Here is a 23,258-nt window from a genome sequence, read left to right as displayed (position 1 = left end):
GCCACCAGGGAAGCCCATTTATCTCTCACATGGGAAAAAAAAAAAAAAACAGCTTGAGAGGCTTCTTATTTTCATAGGTCTCATCTGCTTTTCCTTTTGACTTCAGCACTGAGAGCCAGGCTGGAGACGGATGCTGAGAACAGGAAGGGTGTGTGAAGAGTCCTTGCCCTTGCTTCTAACCGTTGCCGGTACCAGGAGCCCAGGCTCGAGAAGCAGTGACCATGGAGGCCCTCCCCAAGGGCCTGGAGGTCGAAGAGAAGTCTCCTGAGTCCAAGGACCTTCTGCCCAGCCAGACAGCCAGCTCCCTGTGCATCAGCTCCAGAAGTGAGTCCGTCTGGACCGCCACCCCCCGGAGTAACTGGGAAATCTACCGCAAACCCATCGTTATCATGTCCGTGGGCGGTGCCATCCTCCTCTTCGGTGTGGTCATCACCTGCTTGGCCTACACCCTGAAACTGGGCGATATGAGCCTCAAGGTCCTGAAGATGGTGGGGCCTGCCTTCCTGTCTCTGGGACTCATGATGCTGGTGTGTGGGCTGGTCTGGGTGCCCATCATTAAGAAGAAACAGAGGCAGAGACAGAAGTCAGTGTTCTTCCAGAACCTCAAGTCCTTCTTCCTGAACCGCTGATGGCAACCTTGCCCTCTGTCCACCCCACCACCCCGACACCTTGTCCAGGAGAAGGTGTGATGGCCAGAGTCCAACATCTCTGGTCCCTTGGGTGGTGGAGTCTGCCATAAAACTGATGCAGGCAAACCCTCTTCTGGGCCCCATGGGAAAAAGCAAGCTCAGGGCTGCGCCCTCTGTGTGGCTGGGAGGCACCACCGGATGATCTCATTTAGTCTCTGTTGTGTCCTGCGCTTCCCCCCAGATCCTGGCCGCAGCCGTCACCTTCCATGGCTGCCGCCTCAGCCTGCGCATCCAGGCACCACTCATCTAATGAATGTGCTCTGCCAAGCGCTATGCATGTTGGGAAATTCCTTGAGATGGACTACCCCCTGAGAAGAATTTCCTGCTTACACTTCTGAGTGCCTGAATTGGATTCTGCATTTGCTTCCTTCCAGAACCCAGACTGACCAGCAGAGGCCCTTTGCAGAGAGGAGGGAAGTCCTGATCATTGGGCTTACCCACCCCAGCTCTCTCTGTGGGCGAGTTGCTAGCTTGCATTTCAAGAGATCATATAAGTTACAAGTACCAAACATTCCAAAGAGTGAGAAGTGAAGGTTGACTTGGAAGAAGCACTTTCCAAGAAGGCACATTCTCTCCTGGAAATGGCTCTGGGAGTTAGTCGGAGAAGCAATTTAACCTTCAGTTATACAGTATTTACACCAGAGGTGGTGGCATGTGCTAAGGGGTATCACAGTCTCCCCTTGACCTTCTAACTCCTTCTCTGTGACTACTCTTCCATCTGAACTGGACACTTAGCCAAGAACAAGCGCATGTTGCCCTAACTTCCTTCTCCCCCGACCCCGGATTCTGGAACAGCTGGATGGAGAGCCACTGCAGAGGGCTTCTGTAAGCGTTTGCTCTGCTTCATCCCCATCAAGAATCACAACCCAGAGATTCGACTCCACAGCTGAGTGTCTGGAGGTTTCCAGAGACGGCTTTTACTTCAGAAAGTCCCGACTTCTGCTCTCCCAGCCCCTACCCACCCACCCACCCACAGACATTCAGCGAGGGCTCAGCTCGGGGCCAGGCCCTGAGAAGGAGGAAGCTAGACAGCCGGTCCCTGCATTCATCTTCCACATGGAGAGAAAGACACGGCCAGGCCAACAGGCGGCCGGACACCTGGTGCTGAGTCCTTTCTGGGGCTGTGAGGGTGGGGGCAGGAACGTGGCGGCAGGAGGCGGGGGAGCAGTCTGGTCTAGCTGGAGGCTGTGCAGCCAACAGAACCAACAGAACCAGAGGAAAGAGGAGAACTGGCACAGGCAGGAAGGGAAAGCATTTGGCGGGAACAGTGTGTGCAGAGCTGGGGGAGGGGAGCAGGAATGATTAGGAAACCGTGGAGCAAGTTCCCTGATCTGGAATGGTCACCTGAGCCCCTCCCTTGGCCTGCTCCTCGCCCCGCCACCTGCTTCCCCAAGTGCCTTACTGAAGCTTCTCCTCGAAGCCCTCCTGGGTCTGTGGCAGAGACTGGGTGGGGGTTCCCCAGGGCTAACCACACAGAAATCACCCGTGAGGTAAGTGCTCTCCCAAACAGAGGCTTTCTGCAGCATACAGAGGTGGCCAGACCAGGAGGGTACCTGTGAGGAAGCCAGGCTCCCAGAGGCCTGTGGCCCAGTGGACAGCATCTGATCACCAGGGGAGTGTCTCCTCAGCCTTCTGCCCCCGCCTCCGCCCCTGCCCGGGACTGCATCACTATGGCAACCTCGCTCTCTAACAGGCCTCCAGATGTCTCCATCCTTATTGCCATGGTTCCATATGCAGAGTCAGGATACCACCTTGTTCGCTCTGCATCATGGGAAATTCTGTGGAGGCAGGTACCTGTGACATGGGGACACGCCCTGCCCTGCCCACCCAAGAAGCCAGAGTTCGGGGAGTTTCAGCCAGAATGACCATGTTTCTCATTCAAACAGCACGGTCACCTGGCCCCTGCACACAGGCAGTCAGGGCCGGTCACGGGGTGTCGTCAGTCACTATATCACTCACTGTGGCTCCAGCGCCTCATGTGGCTTACAGATGGTTTCTGACATGAAAGCAGGTTCTGTAACAGCCCCACCCTGTCACTCTGAGAGTCCTCTGTGCTTTCCCACCTGGGAGCAAGCAGGGAGGACCCCTGGCTGGTTCGATGGTCACCCACATGTCCCAAGTCTCATTTCCTCCCCGCACAAGCTTGTCATCTGAGCATTGCTGTGGGACGGGGGCCAGGTGATGCTGCTACCACATGTTGCCTTGGTGGAGGGCAGTTTGAGGACCACAAGACTCTAGAAGGTATCCAAGGTCTGGGCTGACCTTGAAGGCTCCCAGTCTTGCCCACGTTCCCTGCTCCTTAAGCTGGTTTCTCACTGTTCACCTCCCTCCTCTGCTGGGCTTCTCCATATAACTGTGGACCAAGAAGCATGCCTGGGGCAGGCTGAGGGGCTTTTGCCAAAGACCGTTGCCACACAGAAGTCGGAGGAATGCATGTGCCTGGTCAGATGCCACGTTTCTGGCAAAAAAAATCCCCGCCATGCCTCCTTCCATGCCATGGATGCGTCCGTGTGTCTGGTTACTGGATTGTATTGTCCCACCCATTTCTGTTCTGTTTGGGAGAAGTCCATTTAATCTAAGTGCTGAAAAAACTGATGGGATGTTAAATTGTATCCTGTCTGACAGTGTCCGCTGTGTTTTCATTCTGTTCTATCAGGAATTGCAGACTCGTCCATTAATTCAATCCTCTAAAATGCACCCCACCCACCCAGCCCATCACCACACACCCTTCCCAGCAATGTGCTATCTGGGAGAAACCAGACTGTGTGGGTTTCATGCCTGGTTCCTCGGGGACCCCATGGGAGCTGATGACCCCACTCTGAGATGCTGACAGAGCAGACAGAACAGAAGCTCCTGTTTCCCTCCCCGCAAGCCTGCTCTTGAGAGATGGAAAAAGAACCTTGCTGAATGAATCAGTGGTCCAGGGGAAGAGACTGGACTGCCTAGAACCATGTCTTACAGGAAATACAAATAATATCTCATTTAAGCCACTATTTTGGGGTCCATTACTTGCAGCCAAATAAAATTCCTATTTACACACAGGTGACAAATCTGGGGATAGAGTTCTTTTCTTCCTCTAAGCCTCTACGTTTTTTTCTTCCAGGACTTGTTGAGACCCGGAACTGATATATTTAGAACAAAGACTTTCACAAATAAGCTCCAAATCAGTGCAGTGTATCTTTCCTCCAAATCCTTCCAGGATTCACTACGTCTCTAAGGAGAGAGACACGGGAGGGGAAAGCCAGAGCAGAAAGACCATAACGGGGCCAGACTTCCTGTCCCCCTGTCTCTGGGAATCAGGGACCTCCCTCAGCCTGGGAAAGCAGAGCGGCAGCTGCCAGGGTCTGGGGAGAGTGGAATGAGGAGTTATTGTTTCACGGGGACAGAGTTTGATTTGAAGAAGAGGAAAGGTTCTGGAGAGGGATGGCGGTGATTGCTGCACAACAATGCCACCGAACTGTGCAGGTACAAATAGTTAAAAGGATAACTTCATGCTGTGCATATTTCACCACCATTAAATAACTTCAAAAAATAATTCTTTAGGGACTTCCCTGGTGGCCCAGTGGTTAAGCCTTCACCTTCCCATGCAGGGGGTATGGGTTCTACCACCGGCTGGAGAGATAAAGATCCCTTATGCCTTGAGGTCAAAAAACCAGAACATGAAACAGAAGCAATACTGTATCAAGTTCAATAAAGACTTTTTAAAAAATGGTCCACATCACACTACACATTTAAAGTAATTTTTAATTGAATGGGATTAAGAAAGGAAATAGTCTTCCCTGGTGGCCCAGATGGTGAAGAATCTGACTCCAGGGCAGTAGACTCAGGTTCAGTCCCTGGGTCGGGAAGATCCCCTGGGGAAGAAAATGTCAACCCACTCCAGTATTCTTGCCTGGAGAATCCCACGGACAGAGGAGCCTGGCGGGCTATAGTCCATGGGGTTGCAAACAGTCAGACATGACTGAGCACACACACACACACACACACAAGAGTAGGTGCCCAATATGCTATTGGACAAGAGCAGAAACAGAGCCAAAGCAAAAACAATACCCAGTTGTGGATGTGATGGGTGATGGAAGTAAGTCCAATGCTGTAAAGAGTAATATTGCATAGGAATTGGAACGTTAGGTCCATGAACCAAGGCAAATTGGAAGTGGTCAAACAGGAGATGGCAAGAGCGAACATCAACATGTTAGGAATCAGTGAACTAAAATAGACTGGGATGGGTGAATTTAACTCAGATAACCATTATATCTACTTGAGTGGGCAAGGATCCCTTAGAAGAAATAGAGTAGCCCTCATAGTCAACAAATGAGTCCAAAATGCAGTACTTGGATGCAGTCTCAAAAATGACAGAATGACCTCTGTTCATTTCCAAGGCAAACTATTGAGTTCAGTTCAGGTCAGTCGCTCAGTTGTGTCCAGCTGTTTGTGACTCCATGGACTACAGCACACCAGGCCTCCCTGTGTCCATTACCAACTCCTGGAGTTTGCTCAAATTCATGTCATCACATTGGTGATGCCATCCAACCATCTCATCCTCTGTCATCCCCTTCTCTTCCCACCTTCAATCTTTCCCAGCATCAGAATCTTTTCCAGGGAGTCAGTTCCTCGCATCAGGTGGCCAAAGTATTGGAGCTTCAGCTTCAGCACCAGTTCTTCCAATGAATATTCAGGACTGATTTCCTTTAGGATGGACTGGTTGGATCTCCTTGCAGTCCAAGGGACTCTCAAGAGTCTTCACCAATACCACAGTTCAAAACCATTAATTCTTTGGCACTCAGCTTTCTTTATAGTCCAACTCTCACATCCATACATGACTACTGGAAAAACCATAGCTTTGACTAGACAGATCTTTGTTGGCAAAGTAATGTCTCTGCTTTTTAATATGCTGTCTAGGTTGGTCATAACTTTTCTTCCAAGGAGTAACCGTCTTTTAATTTCATGACTGCAGTCACCATCTGCAGTGATTTTGGAGCCCCCAAAAATAAAGTCTGACACTGTTTCCACTGTTTCCCCATCTATTTCCCATGAAGTGACAGGACCAGATGCCATTATCTTAGTTTTCTGAATGTTGAGCTTTAAGCCAATTTTTCACTCTCCACTTTCACTTTCATCAAGAGGCTCTTCAGTTCCTCTTCACTTTCTGCATATCTAAGGTTATTGATATTTCTCCCAGCAATCTTGATTCCAGCTTGTGCTTCATCCAGCCCAGCATTCCTCATGATGTACTCTGCATATAAGTTAAATACTCAGGGTGACAATATACAGCCTTGATGTATTCCTTTCCCAATTTGGAACCAGTCTGTTGTTCCATGTCCAGTTCTAACTGTTGCTTCTTGACCTGCATACAGATTTCTCAGGAGGCAAGTCAGGTGGTCTGGTATTCCCATCTCTTTCAGAATTTCCCACAGTTTGTGGTGATCCACACAGTCAAAGGCTCTGGCATAGTCAATAAAGCAGAAATAGATGTTTTTCTGGAACTCTGTTGTTTTCAATAATCCAAAAGGTGTTGGCAATTTGATCTCTGGTTCCTTTCCCTTTTCTAAAACCAGCTTGAACATCTGAAAGTTCACAGTTCACGTACTGTTGAACCATTCACTATCACAGTAATCCAAGCCTATGCCCCGACCAGTAATGCTGAAGAAGCTGAAATTGAATGGTTCTGTGAAGACCTACAAGACCTTCTAGAACTAACACCCAAAAAAGATGTCCTCTTCATTATAGGAGACTGGAATGCAAAAGTAGGAAGTCAAGAGCCACCTGGAGTAACAGGCAAATTTGCCCTATGAGTACAGAATGAAGCAGGGCAAAAGTGAATAGAGTTTTGCCAAGAGAACACACTGGTCATAGCAAACACTCTCTTCCAACAACACAAGGGAAGACTCTACACATGGACATCACCAGATGGTCAATACTGAAATCAGATTGATTATATTTTTTGCAGCCAATGATGGAGAAGCTCTATACAGTCAGACCAGGAGCTGACTGTGGCTCAGATGATGAACTCCTTATGAGCAAATTCAGATTTAAATTAAAGATAGTAGGGAAAACCACTAGACCATTCAGGTATGACCTAAATCAAATCCCTTATGATTATACAGTGGAAGTGAGAAATAGATTTAAGGGACTAGATCTGATAGACAGAGTGCCTGAGGAACTATGGACAGAGGTTTGTGACATTGTACAGGAGGCAGCGATCAAGACCATCCCCAAGAAAAAGAAATGCAAAAAGGCAAAATGGTTGTCTGACAAGGCCTTACAAATAGCTGAGGAAAGAAGAGAGGTAAAGGCAAAGGAGAAAGGGAAAGATATACCCATCTGAATGCAGAGTTCCAAAGAATAGCAAGGAGAGATAAGAAAGCCTTCCTCAGTGATCAATGCAAAGAAACAGAGGAAAACAATAGAAAGACTAGAGATCTCTTCAAGAAAATTAGAGATACGAAGGGAACATTTCATGCAAAGATGAACACAATAAAGGACAGAAATGGTATGAACCCAATAGAAGTAGAAGATATTAAGAAGAGGTGGCAAGAATACACAGAACTATACAAAAATGATCTTCGTGACCAGATAACCACATTGGTGTGATCACTCACCTAGAGCCGGACATCCTGGAACGCAAAGTCAAGTGGGCCTTAGAAAGCATCACTACGAACAAAGCTAGTGGAGGTGATGGAATTCCAGTTGAGCTATTTCAAATCCTAAAAGATGATGCTATGAAATTGCTGCACTTAATAGGCCAGCAAATCTGGAAAACTCAACAGTGGCCATAGGACTGGAAAAGGTCAGTTTCCATTCCAATCCTAAAGAAAGGCAATGTCAAAGAATGTTCAAACTACCACACAATTGCACTCATCTCACACACTAGCAAAGTCATGCTCAAAATTCTCCAATCCAGGCTTCAACAGTATGTGAACTGTGAACTCCCAGATGTTCAAGCTGGATTTAGAAAAGGCAGAGGAACCAGAGATCAAATTGACAATATCCACTGGATCATTGAAAACGCAGGAGAGTTCCAGAAAAACATCTATTTCTGCTTTATTGACTATGCCAAAGCCTTTGACTGTGTGGATCACAACAAACTGGAAAATTCTGAAAGAGATGAGAATACCAGACCACCTGACTTGCCTCCTGAGAAATCTGTATGCAGGTCAAGAAGCAACAGTTAGAACTGGACATGGAACAACAGACTGGTTCCAAATTGGGAAAGGAGTATGTCAAGGTTGTATATTGTCACCTTGCTTATTTAACTTCTATGCAGAGTACATCATGCAAAATGACAGGCTGGATGAATCATAAGCTGGAATCAAGATTGCTGGAAGAAATATCAATAATCTTAGATATGCAGATTATACCACCTTTATGGAAGAACTGAAGAGCCTCTTGATGAATGTGAAAGAGGAGAGTGAAAAAGTTGGCTTAAACTTTTCAACATTCAGAAAAGTAGGATCATGGCATCTGGTCCCATCACTTCATGGCAAATAGATGGGGAAACAATGGCGACAGTGAGATACTTTTGAGGGGGCTCCAAAATCACTGCAGATGGTGACTGCAGTCATGAAATTAAAAGACACTTGCTCCTTGGAAGAAAAGCTATGACCAAACTAGATAGCATATTGAAAAGCAGAGACACTACTCTGCCAGCAAAGGTCTGTCTAGTCAAAGCTATGGTTTTTCCAGCAGTCATGTACGGATGTGAGAGTTGGACTATAAAGAAAGCTGAGTGCCAAAGAATTGATGCTTTTGAACTGTGGTGTTGGAGAAGACTCTTGAGAGTCCCTTGGACTGCAAGGAGATCCAACCAGTCCATCCTAAAGGAAATCAGTCCTGAATATTCATTGGAAGGACTGATGTTGAAGCTGAAATTCCAATCCTTTGGCCACCTGATGCAAATAACTGACTCATTGGGAAAGACCCTGATGCTGGGAAAGAGTGAAGGCGGGAGGAGAAGGGGACGACAGAGGATGAGATGGTTGGATGGCATCACTGACTCGATGGACATGAGTTTGAATAGGCTCTGCAAATTGGTGATGGACAGGGAAGCCTGGCGTGCTGTAGTCCATGAGGTCACAAAGAGTCAGACATGACTGAGCGACTGAACTGAACTGAACTGAAGAGTAGGGCAAGCGGAGAAATTTGAAACTAATGAGGATAAAGAGCAGCTGCAGTAGGGTTGAGAGACTCAGGACTGGGAAAGCATTTCATGAGGCCAGTGGTTTCATCAGGGATGAATCTGTAGCCATCACAAATGGAGGCAGGTTCTTCCCTGATGGTCGAGTGGCTAAAAATTTGCCTGCCCACCCAGGGGACACATGTCCAATCCCTGGTCCAGGAAGATTCCATGTTCCCCGGGGCAACTCGGCCCATGCACCACAACTACTGAGCCGAGAACCCTAGAGCCCACGCTCAGCAACAAGAGAAGGCACCGCAGTGAGAAGCCATAGCACCATCGCTAGAGAGTAGCCCCTGCTCACTGCAGCTAGACAGCAACGCAGATCCAGAACAACCATGAGTAAAGAAATAATGAAAAGGATGGAGGGAGGGCTCAGCATGGACCTAGCGGGGTGGGGTGTGGGGGCAGGGGAACGGGGGACAGGGAGCTATCCCAGGTGAAGCCAAGACTGATAAAGGGGAGAGGATGATGGTGCAAGAGAGTCAGCGGCAGGTCCTTCCCAACCTGGGGTTTTCCCTATAGAAGCTCTGTGGCAGAAAGGATGTAAGGAAAGACACCAGGGACAACCATACGGTAACACTTGTCTGTGTCCCAGCGTGCAGGTTCCAAGCACTTTACACCTATGAACTCACTTAATCTTCACAGTAATCCTGTGAAATAAGGGATTATCTTACAACGAGGAAATCGAGGCCCAGAGAAGGCAAGTGACTTTTCCAAGGTCACACAGCTGACGAGTGGCACAGGCTCGTGTGTCCAGTCCTGCTCAGCATCCGAGCCCTGCCACTCAGGCGGTGACTGAGCCTTTGTCATTCAAAGAGTCAGGCCTGGAACTGTGGCTCTGGGTCAGCTCAGCACCTGGCAGGCCTGTCCCTGTCTCTGTCTCTGCCTGACCTGTAGGATCCAGGTCATGAAGAGGTGTGACGTCACAGGCATGACAGACCGCGGTGACTTTGCCAAGGGAGTGGCTGGGTCCCCATTGCCAAGAAGAGGCAGGGCTGTGTGGTGAGAGCAGAAACAGAGATCTCTCTGAGCTGTCAGGGCGCCTGCAGCCCCAAGGATTCCCAGAAGTGGAGGGGTGGGAGAGGGCCCTAAGGGACCAGGCCTCGAAGTCACTAGCTGGGGTTCGGGCATCTAGCTGAACCCTACAAACCATGCTCATGGTTCAGAAAGCGTAACAGTTGCCTGCTGCCTTGCATTTCCTCATTTTTGTAATTTTTTCCATCACCTTTTATCACTCAAACAAAGAATTGATGCTTTTGAACAGTGGTTGCTGGAGAAGACTCTTGAGAATTCCTTGGACAGCAAGGAGATCAAACCAGTCAATCCTAAAGGAAATCAAGCCTGAATATTCACTGGACCGAGGAGCCTGGTGGGTTTCAGTCCCTGGAGTTACAGAGTCAGACACAGCTGAGCAACTAACACTGAACACCAGTGTGATTCTGTTAACCCAAGCTCCTAATTTACTCTTCCTCAACCCCCAGCCCCACCCTCCCCACACCAGCTTCCCTTTGACCCCACATGTCAGACAGAAGAATAGTGCCCAACCATTCGGGTGGCCCAGGGCTCAGAGACCTCCTGGCATCCAGAAATTTTTACACTAAGGTTGTTGTTCACACACACGTACACCGGATGCTGCCCAGGAGCCTGGGAACCTGTGGACAGGCAGGCAGGGACCCACCAGCCTGGTGCTGCCCACCCTCCACCCTAGAGGCCCTCCCCCTGCCCCTAAAGAGGGCAGAGTTGTCCCTCAACTGTTCTTCCCAAGAGACTCTCTCTAGTTAAAGCTGAGGACAACAGATGGGAAGAGCCGAGGCTTCTCCTGCCCTGGGAGGTGTCCTTGTGTAGGTACCTAATCCCTTCTGCAGACAGACTGGGGAGACAGTGTGGATACGGGGTAGGGGCTTGGCTTTAGCGATTTCTCGAGATGCTGATGCTCCGGGCTGGCTCCCTGGCTTTGGACAAGTCTTGTGTTTCAGATCCTAAAATCTATAACTTAAAACACTCTCTCCCTCCGCGATGCTTTTTACCTGAAAGTTCCTCACTCATCCTGCTTAGTTTACTCATAGGAAACTAAATTTGAACCCCCCTATGTTTATTTTCATTCACGTGCGTGCGTGTGCACAGTCACTTCAGTTGTGTCCGACTCTTTGTGACCCCGTGGACTGTAGCCCACCAGGTTCCTCTGTCCGTGGGATTCTCTAGGCAGGAACATTGGAGGGGATCGCCATGCCCTCCTCAAGGGGATCTTCCCAGCCCAGCGATCGAGCCTGTGTCTCTTGAATCTCCTGCATTGCAGGCAGATTCTTTATCTTCCCAGAGCCACCTGGGAAGCCATTTTCATCCACAGGAGAAGGCCAAAGAAAAAGTAGAAACGATTTCAGTACAGCGTGTTTCTCAGCTGACATTCACTTCTCTACCACACCCTGGGAGGGGCTGGGTGATAAGACACCCCTGTTTCACACATAAGCCCTCAGGATCACGTGCAGCGGCCCTGACACAGAAAGCAGACGGGGAGTCAGTCAGTCTCGAAAGTCACACTGCCAGAGAACCAGGTAAACATTTGGCCTGGAGTTGCCTTCTGGTCCACACCCAGCCCACCCAGACTGAGGCCACATGTCCCCTCCCTCCTTGGTGTCCCTGCCCCATCCTCCCCGTCCTTTCCATCGCCACCCCTCCCCAAGATCTGCCTTCAGGCCAGAGGGCACAGCCCAACTCCAGGCAGCTCGGGCCTGGGGGCTTCAGAGTGGAGAATATGCAAGACGCACATGCTTTTCCTGCTGCTGACATGGACTGCTTCTTACAGCACAATTTCAAGGTCTATTGACATGGACAAACCCTCTTCTCTAAATTTTACATGAAGCCTCCCGTCCCCACCCAGAAGAGTAGGGCAGAAGGCAGGATGGGGGTGGGGGAAAGCCCCCAGCTGACCGCACATCTCAGGAGCCTGGGAGGACCCGCCCAGGACTGGAGAGGCCGGGGCCAGGACAGCCCCTCCTCCAGACCCCTCCCCTGCCACGCCATTTGTTTGGCCCCCAGGGGACGACAATGTCAGGCTGTACCAGTGGTGATGTCAGGCTGCTTCCATCAGGGTCACACCTGAGCTATGAAACAGTTAAGAAATATCTTGCCCCACTGGCTGCGCGCTCATAAAGGGACGTCCACCTGTGCTTCCGTGTGGCTCCAGAAAGGGCGGCTCTCTCTCTCTCTCTCTCTCTTGCTTGCTCATGCCCGGCGGGGAGAAAAGGGAGCGGCTGGCAGCACCAACCCCTGCCCATGCAGGCCGGCCTGGGAGCACAGCCGGGGCCCCTCCCGCCCCTGCCTTCCCGGCGATACTCCTGGGGAAGCTGCGGGGAACGTGCCGCCTTGGACGCTGTGCTTTCTTCTTCGGCCTGGCCCTCCTGCTCGACGTCGTAGGCCTGGTCCTTCTGCTTGTGGGCATCTTTGCCTCCCTTGACTTCTGGGACTTCTTGATCTACACGGGGTCCCTGATCCTGGCTTTCAGCCTGCTCTTCTGGATCGCCTGGTACACCCTCAACATGGAAGTGCCTCTTGAGAAACTGGACTTGTAGTCTGGCCGTGGGCAGAGGAGGAGGGACGTGGGCTTCCTGGCAGGTGGAGGAGCGCAGGGCTATTCTGCCCAGCCAGGGACCAGGTGAGTGCCCCTGACCGGCATGCAGGGCTGGCAGGAGGCTGGACCGAATAGGGGGGCGGCGGGGGGAGACTGAAGGGGCAGGTGGCCCGAGTACCACTCCCCGGCTAGGGACTCCTAGGTTCCACCAGCAGGTGCTTCCCTCCCTGGGGACCCCTTTTCCCATGGAAACTGGAAAGGGGGTCTCCACAGACACTATTGCTTCAGATCCACCACAAGGGTCCTGCCGTGCGGAACAGAAGTTATCCCTTCAGCTTAGAACTTGGAGCGAGGAGCCCAGCCGGGCTCTCTGTTCAGGAGAACGCTGCTGGGGAGAACTTTGAGTGCTGCAAGAGGATGGAAAGTTCCCTGATGGCCATTTATGCTTTCACCTGGTGGGCTACCTGCTGCAGGAGGAAGCGGAGCAGAACCTTCCAGAATGGCCCTTCTCATTTCCTTCCTCCTGCATCTGCCCAGATGGGATATGCAGAAGGGGTCAGGACCTGCCCCCTTCATGTCCCCTCTCAACGCACCTGCCTCCTCTCTCAGTGGTGCCCCCACCCGCCGCTCCCAGGCAGCCTGCGCCCCACCTGTCCACCCCCAGCCAGGCTGAGAGACGGGGAAGCCGAGGGACCGTGACTGACCATTTCATCCCAGCTGGGCCAGCACTGGGTTGACCGTGTGTAACCAGGGAGGCAGATAATTGTAAGGTGTTTCACATGAACATGAAATGCAAAAGACAGAGCTGGTCCGGCCCCCACAACCCTGAACTAGAAGTGGGCGGATCTCCCCAGAGGACTGAAGTTGGGGTCCTGGTCAGTTTGGTCATCATCCCCTCCTCCAGGTGGGCTGGACCCTGCCCCTAGGCACAGCTGGGCACTCTCTTTTGATAGCTGCATGGGAAAGCAAAGGTCATCTTCGGGTTGGAAGGAGGCAATAATAACTGTGTCTTTTCTGGGGGATTCCACCTGACTCTTGGAAGGGGGAGAGGGAACAGTAGTTTGGAGAGGTTTCAGAAGGGGAGACTGAACTGTTTTCGGCAGGTGAAAGGACAGAGATGAGAAGTCAGAGCACCTGGGCCCTGCTCGAAGCAGCACCACCTGTTTGCTCAGGAGGCATCACGCCTCAGTATTCCCTATTTACAATTCCATCTGTAAACTGGGGATAATGGCCTGCCCTTGTTGCAACACAAGGATGCGTCAGGCAATGTGCAAGGAGCTGGGGATGCTGTGAAGAGTAAAACACACTAGCTCTTTATCCTCAGGGAATTCCCATCAGGTGAGAGATAGACATGAGTCAGCCTCACCAACAAGGCATCAATACAATAATAGTCTGGTGAGGATTAGGAAGAAAAGGGATATTGCTCCTTGGGAATGTTCAGCAGAGAAACTGACCCAGAAGGTGGAGTCTTACAGAGGGAGGAGGGGGCTTGAGCAAAGATCCTGGGGTAGCAGGAAAGAGAAGACAGCGGAGTGATTGAAGGACAGGTGGCAAGTGCAAGGGAGGTTCAGGGCCCTGCAGCAGAGGGAGGCCAGACCAGGCAGGGCCTAAAATCCTTTTAGTCGTGATTTTAAGAACAAGAAGGAGTCATTAAAGAGATGCAGAAAGGGGTAGGCACTCGACATAATTTGATCTGTTTCCAAAAGGCCACCTTGGCCAAAGGCACAGATGACAATGATGGTGACCCATGCAAGCCCTTCTGGGGAGTTCAGTCGCTCGCCTAAACTACAAGCGGTCCCCGGTTCAGTCTCCTTGTCCTGGACATCCTCCCTTTATTGGATTGAAAGTAGTTCAATAACCCAGTGATGAAGACCACGGGTCAAGACTGACTGTCTAGTTTGAATCCAGTCTTGTTTCTTACTAGCTGCAAGACCCGGGGCAAGTTACAGACTAATTATAAACTAGTTATGACTCCATGACCTAGTTTCCAAATCTGGAAAATGGAGAGGGTGCTAATAATAGCCTCTGTTTCAGAGATGATGCTAATGATATCCCCACCCTCATAAGGGTGCTGCAGAGATTAAGTTCATGTGCGTAGAGCACCATACACGTGACAGCTGATGAAACAAGGGGCCCTCAAATAAACCTGTGTCCTGATGCGGGTAGCCAGCCCATTACAGCGGGGTGGGACCTTCCTCAGAGACAGACATCCCTGAAGCCTTCCCGACCAGTTCCTCAAGCAGCAGCATATGGTGTTAAGATTCCCCAGTGGATATGAGTGAGGGTCGCCCCAGAACTCCAGACTTCTGTCTGGGCTCAAAGGGACGTCAAAAGTTGTGGGTCCGCTGTGGTCTTACTGATCACAATCAAGCAAATATCTCCTTCATCGGTTCAGTCCCCAAACTCTGAGTTCTACAGGACCCGAGAGTCAGCTGGCCCTTCCATCCAGCTCAGCTTGGACCCACATCCCTGATGGTATCTGGGGCTGCCCAGAGTGACAGGTTACAGCCGGCTGGGACCCACCATCCACGGTGAGCGGCCCCTGACTGACCTCGGGCAAGTCATCCTAAGTCCCTCTTGGAGTAGAAGGTTTGGTCCCCAGGAGAGGTTTCAGATTGTTTTCTGCAGAGGCTGCTGGGGGCTGGGGCAGCAGCGGCAGGCAGAATGCCCACAGCCCACTGTCCCACCACACACACACCAGAGCCACGGGGTTTCCAGTATGAAGGTTCATATCAGACTTTCACATAAGACTTCATGAATTTGAACCCAAGTTTCGATGCTAAAAGATATTTCTGCAACGCCTCGACCCACCCACTTCCTCTCTGTGACCTGTGTCCCTGAAGCTCTCTCCGACCATATTCACGATTTATGGTCAGTTGATAACTGGCTCAGCCAGTTCCGCAGCCCTACAAGTGGAGCAAAGGGAAGACTGCATGCCCCAGAGGCTTGGTGGGGTGGTTGCTAGGACACCCCCACCCCACCCACCCGGAGACCAGCAAGCAGGTCGCCCCCAAGCAGCAGTCAGGATGGGGCAGGGCCACCCTGCCTCTAAAACCTCCAAGACATTCCAGGAATTTTGGGATGAGCAGCTCATTTTTAATCCCTCAACAATGTACCAAGCGGTTTTATAATTCTGTCGCTCTATTTTCCAAAGCTTTGCTTGCTCCACGCTCTCCTGGTTGGGCATCTTTTGTGGATAAAGTTCCCGCAAAGGCAGGGGAGGACGCATCCTTTCACAAGAGGGGGTGAGTTTACACTCCCTCCAAAATGCACATACACACACTACACACATGTACTCACATCCCTGCCCTCTGCACACATTCCCAATGTACACCCCCTCTGAGTCCCCTCATAAACATGCCCACAGGCACACACATACTACGTGCACACCAACCTCTCCCACCACACACACCCAACTCGCACACAATCTATCCCCGATACACTCTCCCCACACACCCACACACACCCACATTCCTTACCTACACCTTCCATACACATCAACACCCCACGCACGCACACGTGTCACATGTCCCTCACCCACTGCACACACACATTCACACACACACATAAAAACCTCACAATCACAAGGCTTCCACATCCCATCTGCCCTGTTCACACACAAACAGGCCCTCACACCTGCCATGCACATGCCAGAATGACACCCCCATAGCAACAAGCACTTCCTCCGCCAGCAACCAATGCTGAAAGGTGTGGAAAGGCGCCCAGCCCCGAGCCCTGGGAAGAGCACTTCTTCCTGCGCACAGGCTCTCCTCTCTGCCTTGGAGGGGCCAGTGAGGCTGCGAGGTTGGTTCAGAGCAGAGCCGGCTGGAAAGGCCTGCCTACCTGCGCGGTGCGTGCTCTGGGGCTGCAGGAAGAGCTAAATTCTCTCCAAGTCCTGGAGGAACTGTTTGTTAGTCTAGGAGAAAGCAAGCAAGTACACAGGGCCTCGAAAATGTATGTGGAAGGAGCACGGTCTCACAGGGGCCTGAAAGCCCAGATGAGGAAGAGGGCTGGGGGAGAAGGGGGGTGACGTGTGGCTTCAGCTTCTGGGTCCCAAGCAACAGATAAGAGCTTGCCGGGCAGAGCCGGCACCTGGGAAGGCCCAGAGGGAAAGGAAGGGAAGAATGAAAAGGTGGCCCAGAAAGCGTACACAGACACCGGGGACCAGGGCTCGGAGTCCTCACTGCTGAACTTGGAGGACGTTGAAAGCCAGATGAGGAACCTGGCACTTGGAAAGCAAGGAGGGACTTTCAATGACTCCGTGGTCTGGAGAGTAACTTGGCTAGGCTCTGATTGAGGAAGAGAAACCTGGTGTCACTTGCAGCAGGGGCTGGGGAGGAGAGGCATGGAGACTGCAGGGGCGGGGTGAGGGGGCATTTGAAAGCAGGGGCAATAACAAGAAACTGAACCAAAGTGATGGCTGCAGGGTGGAGGGGAGAGGGACAGAGACCATGTGGGTGGACAACAGATGCCCAGGGGACATCCCAGTCTCCCTCAAGGGGAAAGGGGAGTGGTCATGTCACAGGCTTCAGAAAACACTCCCACCGTGGAATCAGGAGAGGTCAGGGGAAGGCGCAGGCTTGCTCAGAATCGGGCCTTTTCCTCTGCAAAAGCAGAGCTGGGGGTGCAGGGGATACTGATCAGCAGAACTGCCCAACAGGCCTAGAATGTGCAGAATTTACACTCAGAAAGGGGCTCATACATGGAGTTGGAGGCAGGGGCTGAAGACAGGACTGTGGACGAGATTGAAGCAGGTGGGATGGTGGAGGAAAGGAAGGTGGGTCAGTATTCATTGGGCTCGTCACTTACTTTCAAGACTTCATTTGATGCTTACAACTCTGTGGGTTTGGGGCTCAGATCCCCATTTTATAGGTGAGGAAACTAAGTCTCAAGGTAGTTTCAGGACTAGCTCTGAAACTGTTGAGAGCCAGCATTAGAATTCACACCCGAGTCCAGCAGACTCTGAGAACCATGCTTGTTTCACCCTGTCCAGGCTTGAGTTGACAGGTTCAAGTCTCAGACTGATCTATTCGTCTTCATTTATTCGGCCCAGGTGCCATCTGATGGAGAAGCAGCAAACAGACGCCCTGTCTCTGCAGCACCTCCTGTAACAGAACCCACAAGAGCCAAGGGCTTTCAAAACACCTGCCAGGATGTCCAGAGATGGCTATGAGGGCCAGGCTCCATCAAGACACCCAAACCCCTGCCCCTGGCCACTGGCTGACTGCTGCTGGTGCCCTAACTGTCTGTGAGGGTCTGGAGAGCCCCTAACATTTGCATAGTGGGGTTTTATGGCAATAACTCCACTGTGGGCTTGGGCAGTGGATGAGAAGTCCTGTCCTCCAAGGCTCCTCTCATTAATGTCCCTTAAAAATATATATATATTGGAACCAAGTATAGAAGTCCAAATGAGAGTTCTTCGAGCACACATCATTTGGCATTGCTGCTCCTTCGGCTCTTCAGACAGACTGTGTGAGCCCCTGGATGGTCTACCTCACTCATCCTTCCGTGTTGTCCAGTCAGCACATGGGTGTATATTTCAACTTGCCAGCTGACAAGGCAAATGCAAAGCCAGTGCTGAGGGCAGGGGCCCCCTTCCTTGACTATGGACACCAGGAACCACCAATGCTGCCCCCAACTTGCACAGCTGACCATGTTGGGGGGGCTCACGTCAAGCTTTCGGTCAAATGAAACCCTCTGGGGTTTTCCTGACAAGCAAGCTGGGCTCCGCTGCACTGTCCTTGAGTCACTCACTTCTTGATTTTAAGAGCAGTATTCTATTTTTATCTTGATTCAGCTGCATCTAATTCAGTGCAACCCAACTGGAGTACCTGGATTCGGGGCGGGGGCGGGGGCGGGGGGACAGTCACCCTTCACAAGCTCATCATCACTAATTTATATTTTCCATGGTCTAATTTTGTACTTTTTATTTATTTCTCACCCTAACTGTGTATGTGTTTCTTAGACGCTGCCTCATATCTTTTATGGTGTGAGGTAGTTACCTAAATAAAAGATTCAACTGGCCTTTTGCTTCAACTCGACATTAACTCTTTCTGGGGCTTTCCGGGCGGCACTAGTGGTAAAGAACCTGCCTGCCAATACAGGAGACATAAAAGACATGGGTTTGATCTCTGGCTCGGGAAGATGCCCCGGAGGAGGCCATGGCAACCCACTCCAAAATTCTTGCCTGGAGAATCCCACGGACAGAGGAGCCTGGATGGCTACAATCCATAGGATCGCAAAGAGGCAGACGTGACTGAAGCAACTTAGCATGCACACATACACACACAACCTGCTTCTGAGTCTATGTGGTTCCATAACGATACCCAAACTCCAAGCTTTAGGGCAACTTCTCATTTGTTTCACCTGCCTCTGTGCAAATCCTGGAATCATATATTCAGCTCAGCACCTCTTAGGAAGAAACGCACAGAACGGGGTGGGTGGAGACAGTACATGGGTTATCCTAACACCATGGAAGCTTCTGGAAGCTCTGTGCTCGGCCACCAGCCTGGCTTCTCAGAATTAGGCTGGACTTGGGAACCTGAGGGCTTCCCCTCAGACGGTGGCCCAGAAGGTAAACAATCTGCCTGCAATGGTAGGAGAACCCAGGTTCGATCCCTGGGTCAGGAAGATCCCTTGGAGAAAGGCATAGCAATCCACTCCAGTATTCTTGCCTGGGAGATCCCATGGACAGAGGAGCCTGGCGGACTACAGTCCATAAAGTCACAAAGAGTCGGACACAACTGAAGTGACTTAGCACACATGCATCTGGGTTAAGAGCCAGAACTGAGAAGGCACACTTAGGCAATGTGTGTGCAATGTCGGGGTGTTCCCATGGGGCAAGGCTTGGTCTGCAACTGAGCTGCCAGGGCAGGACAGTATCTCAGGGATCCCTGATGGCACAGAAGTAGAGGCCACAAGCGCCACACTCCATCCCAGAGATGATGGGAGCAGCACCCTGCCAATGGGATGCAGATCCCCTGGGGGTCTCACTGAAAGAAGACTCCAATTCAGGGAGGGCTTCCATTTCTTACAGGTACCAGGCGGTATCACTGCTGCATTTAGAGTGTCCTTAAGACACTTTGAAGAGTGAGGACCTTGAATAACTCTGTCCATTTAGAGAAGGGGACTCTGAAGCCTTCAGGTGACCTGAGTTTCCCAAGTTCAAGCAGCTGAAGAGCGGCAGAGCCAGGACTGGGGCCCAGGTCTGCAGGCTGCCTGTCGAGCCCTCTCTGACCACCCTCCCCACCCCACCTTAAGCTGCTGACAGACTCTCCCGAGCCTTGCGGAGCACCAGGCGGGTGGAGCAAGCTGGGCAGCAGCCAGGGCAGGCGAGCACCTCACGCTGCAGGTGAGTCATGAACCAGCATGTCTCCGCTTCACCCTGGCTGAGCTGCGCACCAGGAAGGTGACCCTGACCAGGCTTCCACGCTGCTCTGTGTCACTGCAGATGGCAGGGCCATGAGCCCGTGAGCACTCACCACCCAGGGCAAGCAGGGGGAGAGCAAGGAGGACAGGAGGGGCTGCGTTTCCACCAGACAGGGCCACACAGAGCTGGGCCAGGTCTGATCGGGGCTCATCCTCCCAGTCGGCTGGGCATGGGACACCTCCTACTGCCCTCATGGCCCCTCTTCCTATCTCTTCCCTTGAGAGACAACTGGTCTTTCTCAGTGACCTGACTCAGTCCACTCTGCCACTTACAAGATGAGTGACCTTACAGGTGATCCCGGCTTGTTAGGGGATAATATTATAATAATAATGACATCACAGTCACAGGGCCAGGTGTCATTCAGTGCTGGCTTTCTGAGACTCACAACCTCTTGAATGTAAACACCTCACAGAGTATCATTTCCCCTTTTGTAGAAGTCAAAACAGAGCTATGAAGTTTAGGTCACCTCCTCAGATGCCTAATGACTCCAGGACTGCAGGACTGGTCACCTGTAAAGATTTTTACAGTCAAGACTGTCACTAATAATCAAGTCTACACTTCACATAACCTTGTTTCCACACTTTACTGCAGACAGGACCCATAGGGACCCACAAAGCCAGGGCAGATGGCAAATGACTAGGGGGCAGGGTTGGTCCATCTCAGCTCGGCAGCCCACCCCCAATCAATAGCCTCAAAGCCCCTCTGAGTCAACTCATCTCTCAGTAAAATTACAGTGTCGTGGAGGAGGTAGATCAGAAGCTGAGCCTCGCAAGGTGGAGGCCAGTTCCAAAATGTATTTAGGTGAAGGACCAAAGAACTTTCTGGGTAAAGCCCTGATGGCTCAGATGGTAAAGAATCTGCCTGTAAGGCAGGAGACCCAGGTTCGATCACTGGGTTGGAAAGATCCCCTGAAGGAGGAAATGACACCCTACTGCAGTTTTCTTGCCTGGAGAATCCCATGGACAGGGGATGGTGGGCTACAGTCCATGGGGTCACAAAGAGACACGACTGAGCAATTAACACTAACACTAAGTAAGGGAAAAGAGAGTCAGGCAGACAAGTGTGGTTCAGCAACAACTACTTCACACAGGCATGCCCAGTGTCCTGCATTTCCCCACACCCCTGCTTGTTCTCGGGGAAAAAGGGCTGTAGGAAGGATTAGGCAAAGCTTGGGGTAAAGACCTGTATAAGAGACCAAGGCCCATACATTGTCACTCGGGCATGTCCAGCACAGACCTGGGTTGTGTTGGTTCCTGGTAAACACAATGATATTGGCAGAAAAGTGACACACGGAGATGCTAATGTTGTTTATTGTTCAGTCGTTCAGTTATGTCTGACTCTATGTGACTCCGTGGACTACAGCATGCCAGCCTCCCTGTCCTCCACCTTCTCCCAGAGTTTGCTCAGATTCATGTCCATTGAGTTGGTGATGCTATCCAACCATCTCATCCTCAGTCGCCCCCTTCTCCTTTTGCCCTTCTGAAGAGTCCAGGCTACTGCAGCCATTCTATCCTCTGCTGTTGCCTGGAGCAATGAAGGGGGACTCTCAAGGTGTGGTCCTGGGACCAGCAGGTCAGCCTCACTGGGAATTTCTAAGAAGGGTGAGGGCTCCAGCCCTGGTTGGGTGACCAGCTCATCCCGGTTTTCCTGCACTGGGGATTCCATCCCAGACCTGAACTGAGAGGCCTTGGGGACAGGGCCCTGCAGCCAGACTCTCCAAGTCCTGGGGATTCCCGTGCACACTCAAGTCCTGGATCCTCTACGGGGAAGGAGCTCTGAAGCCCAGCTTGTGCTTGGAGGCTGCCCCCTAGCTGACCCCATCTCCTCCACTGCTGCCTCGTCCACTGTCGCATGGAGTCCTGGCCAAGCTGGACCAGCCCCGGGTGGCTCTGTCAGCTCTGAGGGACCTCACATCCTGGCCATCCATGCTGTCCTGAGTCAGCTGCCTCTCATGTCCCTTGCCAGCCAGGGGTGGTTTTGCTTTCTTCTTGCTTCTTCTGCATTTCAGTTTTTCAGACAATTGAGTTTCTTGTTGTTCAGAAGAAAGTCAAGAGGGGGAAGCTGCTGGAGCAAATGGACAAAAAAGGAGGGAAGAGGCAGGAGAAAAGTCCAGAGGGAAAGGGTAGAAGGCACTTAGGGAGTGTGAGCAAGTGGGAAATAGGAGTGCTTCTCACGTGTGCTTTCTGGACCGGCAGCAGCAGCCTGGCCTGGGACCATGTTCTACATGGAAATTCTTGATCCTGCCCCAGAACTTTGCAACCAGGAACTCTGGGAGTTGGGCACGCTTGTCTGTTTTTAAAAGTCTTCCCACCCTTTGCTGTTCGCCTGAAACTATCCCAGCATCGTTAATTGGCTATGTGCGTTCAGTCATGTCCGACTCTTTGCCACCCCATGGACTGTAGCCCGCCAGGCTCCTCTGTCCATGAGATTTTTCCAGGCAAGAACACTGGAGTGGGTTGCCATCTCCTCCTCCAGGGCCTCTTCCCGACCCAAAGATAAAACCTGAGTTTCCTGAGTCTCCCTCCATTGCAGGTAGATTCTTTATCACTGAGCCACCAGGGAAGCCCTAATCAGCTATACTCCAATATAAAATTTTTTTTAAAAAGGAAGAGAAGGAAAAATAAAAAGTCTTCCTAGTAACTGTGATGCACGTTACAGCTTGAGAACCACTGGGCTGAATAGCTCTACTGGGTTGGTCGAACGGTTCGTTCAGGTTTTCCATAAGATAGAGTAAAATCCGAACAAACTTTCTGGCCAACCTAGTACTTAAGCAGGCAGACATCACCTTGATCTTGAGTTTCAGTGTTGTTGTTTTTTTAAATTTCTGCTTGGGGTATGGTGACTCAGTCCTGACGTGCTTCTCATACATACCACCTCTTGGCCTAATAACCTCCTGATTTTGCAGAGTTGGGAAGAAATAGCTGTAACATGCCTTTCTCCTCAGTCACTCCCCCAGACCACTGGTACCACCAGCCTTGGGCAGTTCTAGACCGTGCAGTCTTTTTCTAGAAGGGTGTTGGGCCTGGAAAGAACCCTAAAGAGCCTCTGATCCTATGTTACTTTCTGACCAATTCAATACTGAGACCCTGCTTTATTATTTTTCTCCCATTTCTCCCATATTGTCTTGATATAGGCTGTCTGCTGAAGAGACTAATCATTAAGGAATAATTAATTCATTTCCCCATTATTTATTAATCAAATGCATCCATAACTGGGTCTACAAAAAGCAGAAAACAGATGTATTATGGTTTCCATTAGAGTTTTTGAAACATTTAAAACAATCCATTACAACCACCATGAACCCCCAGGGACCTGGGGAAGAAGAGATGAAATGAGAGATCCCAGCCCTTGGCTGCAAGAGTGAACAGAGGCAGGAGGAGGAAACAGAGAGGCATC

The 23,258-nt window shown here is 51.1% G+C and overlaps 1 protein-coding gene across 1 annotated transcript; it reads left to right on the top strand.

Annotated features, from left to right (window-relative positions):
* Positions 1–221: 221 nt before the first annotated feature.
* PIRT (phosphoinositide interacting regulator of transient receptor potential channels) lies at positions 222–629 on the top strand. Its single transcript, XM_052657029.1, has one exon. It carries the CDS (start codon positions 222–224, stop codon positions 627–629), a length of 408 nt encoding a protein of 135 aa, XP_052512989.1.
* Positions 630–23,258: the final 22,629 nt, after the last annotated feature.

The sequence above is a fragment of the Budorcas taxicolor genome, chromosome 19, assembly GCF_023091745.1.
Source record: "Budorcas taxicolor isolate Tak-1 chromosome 19, Takin1.1, whole genome shotgun sequence".
NCBI lineage: Eukaryota > Metazoa > Chordata > Mammalia > Artiodactyla > Bovidae > Budorcas > Budorcas taxicolor.
The sequence above is the reverse complement of the archived record's forward strand: the minus strand, read 5'-3'. Positions and strand labels throughout refer to the sequence as shown.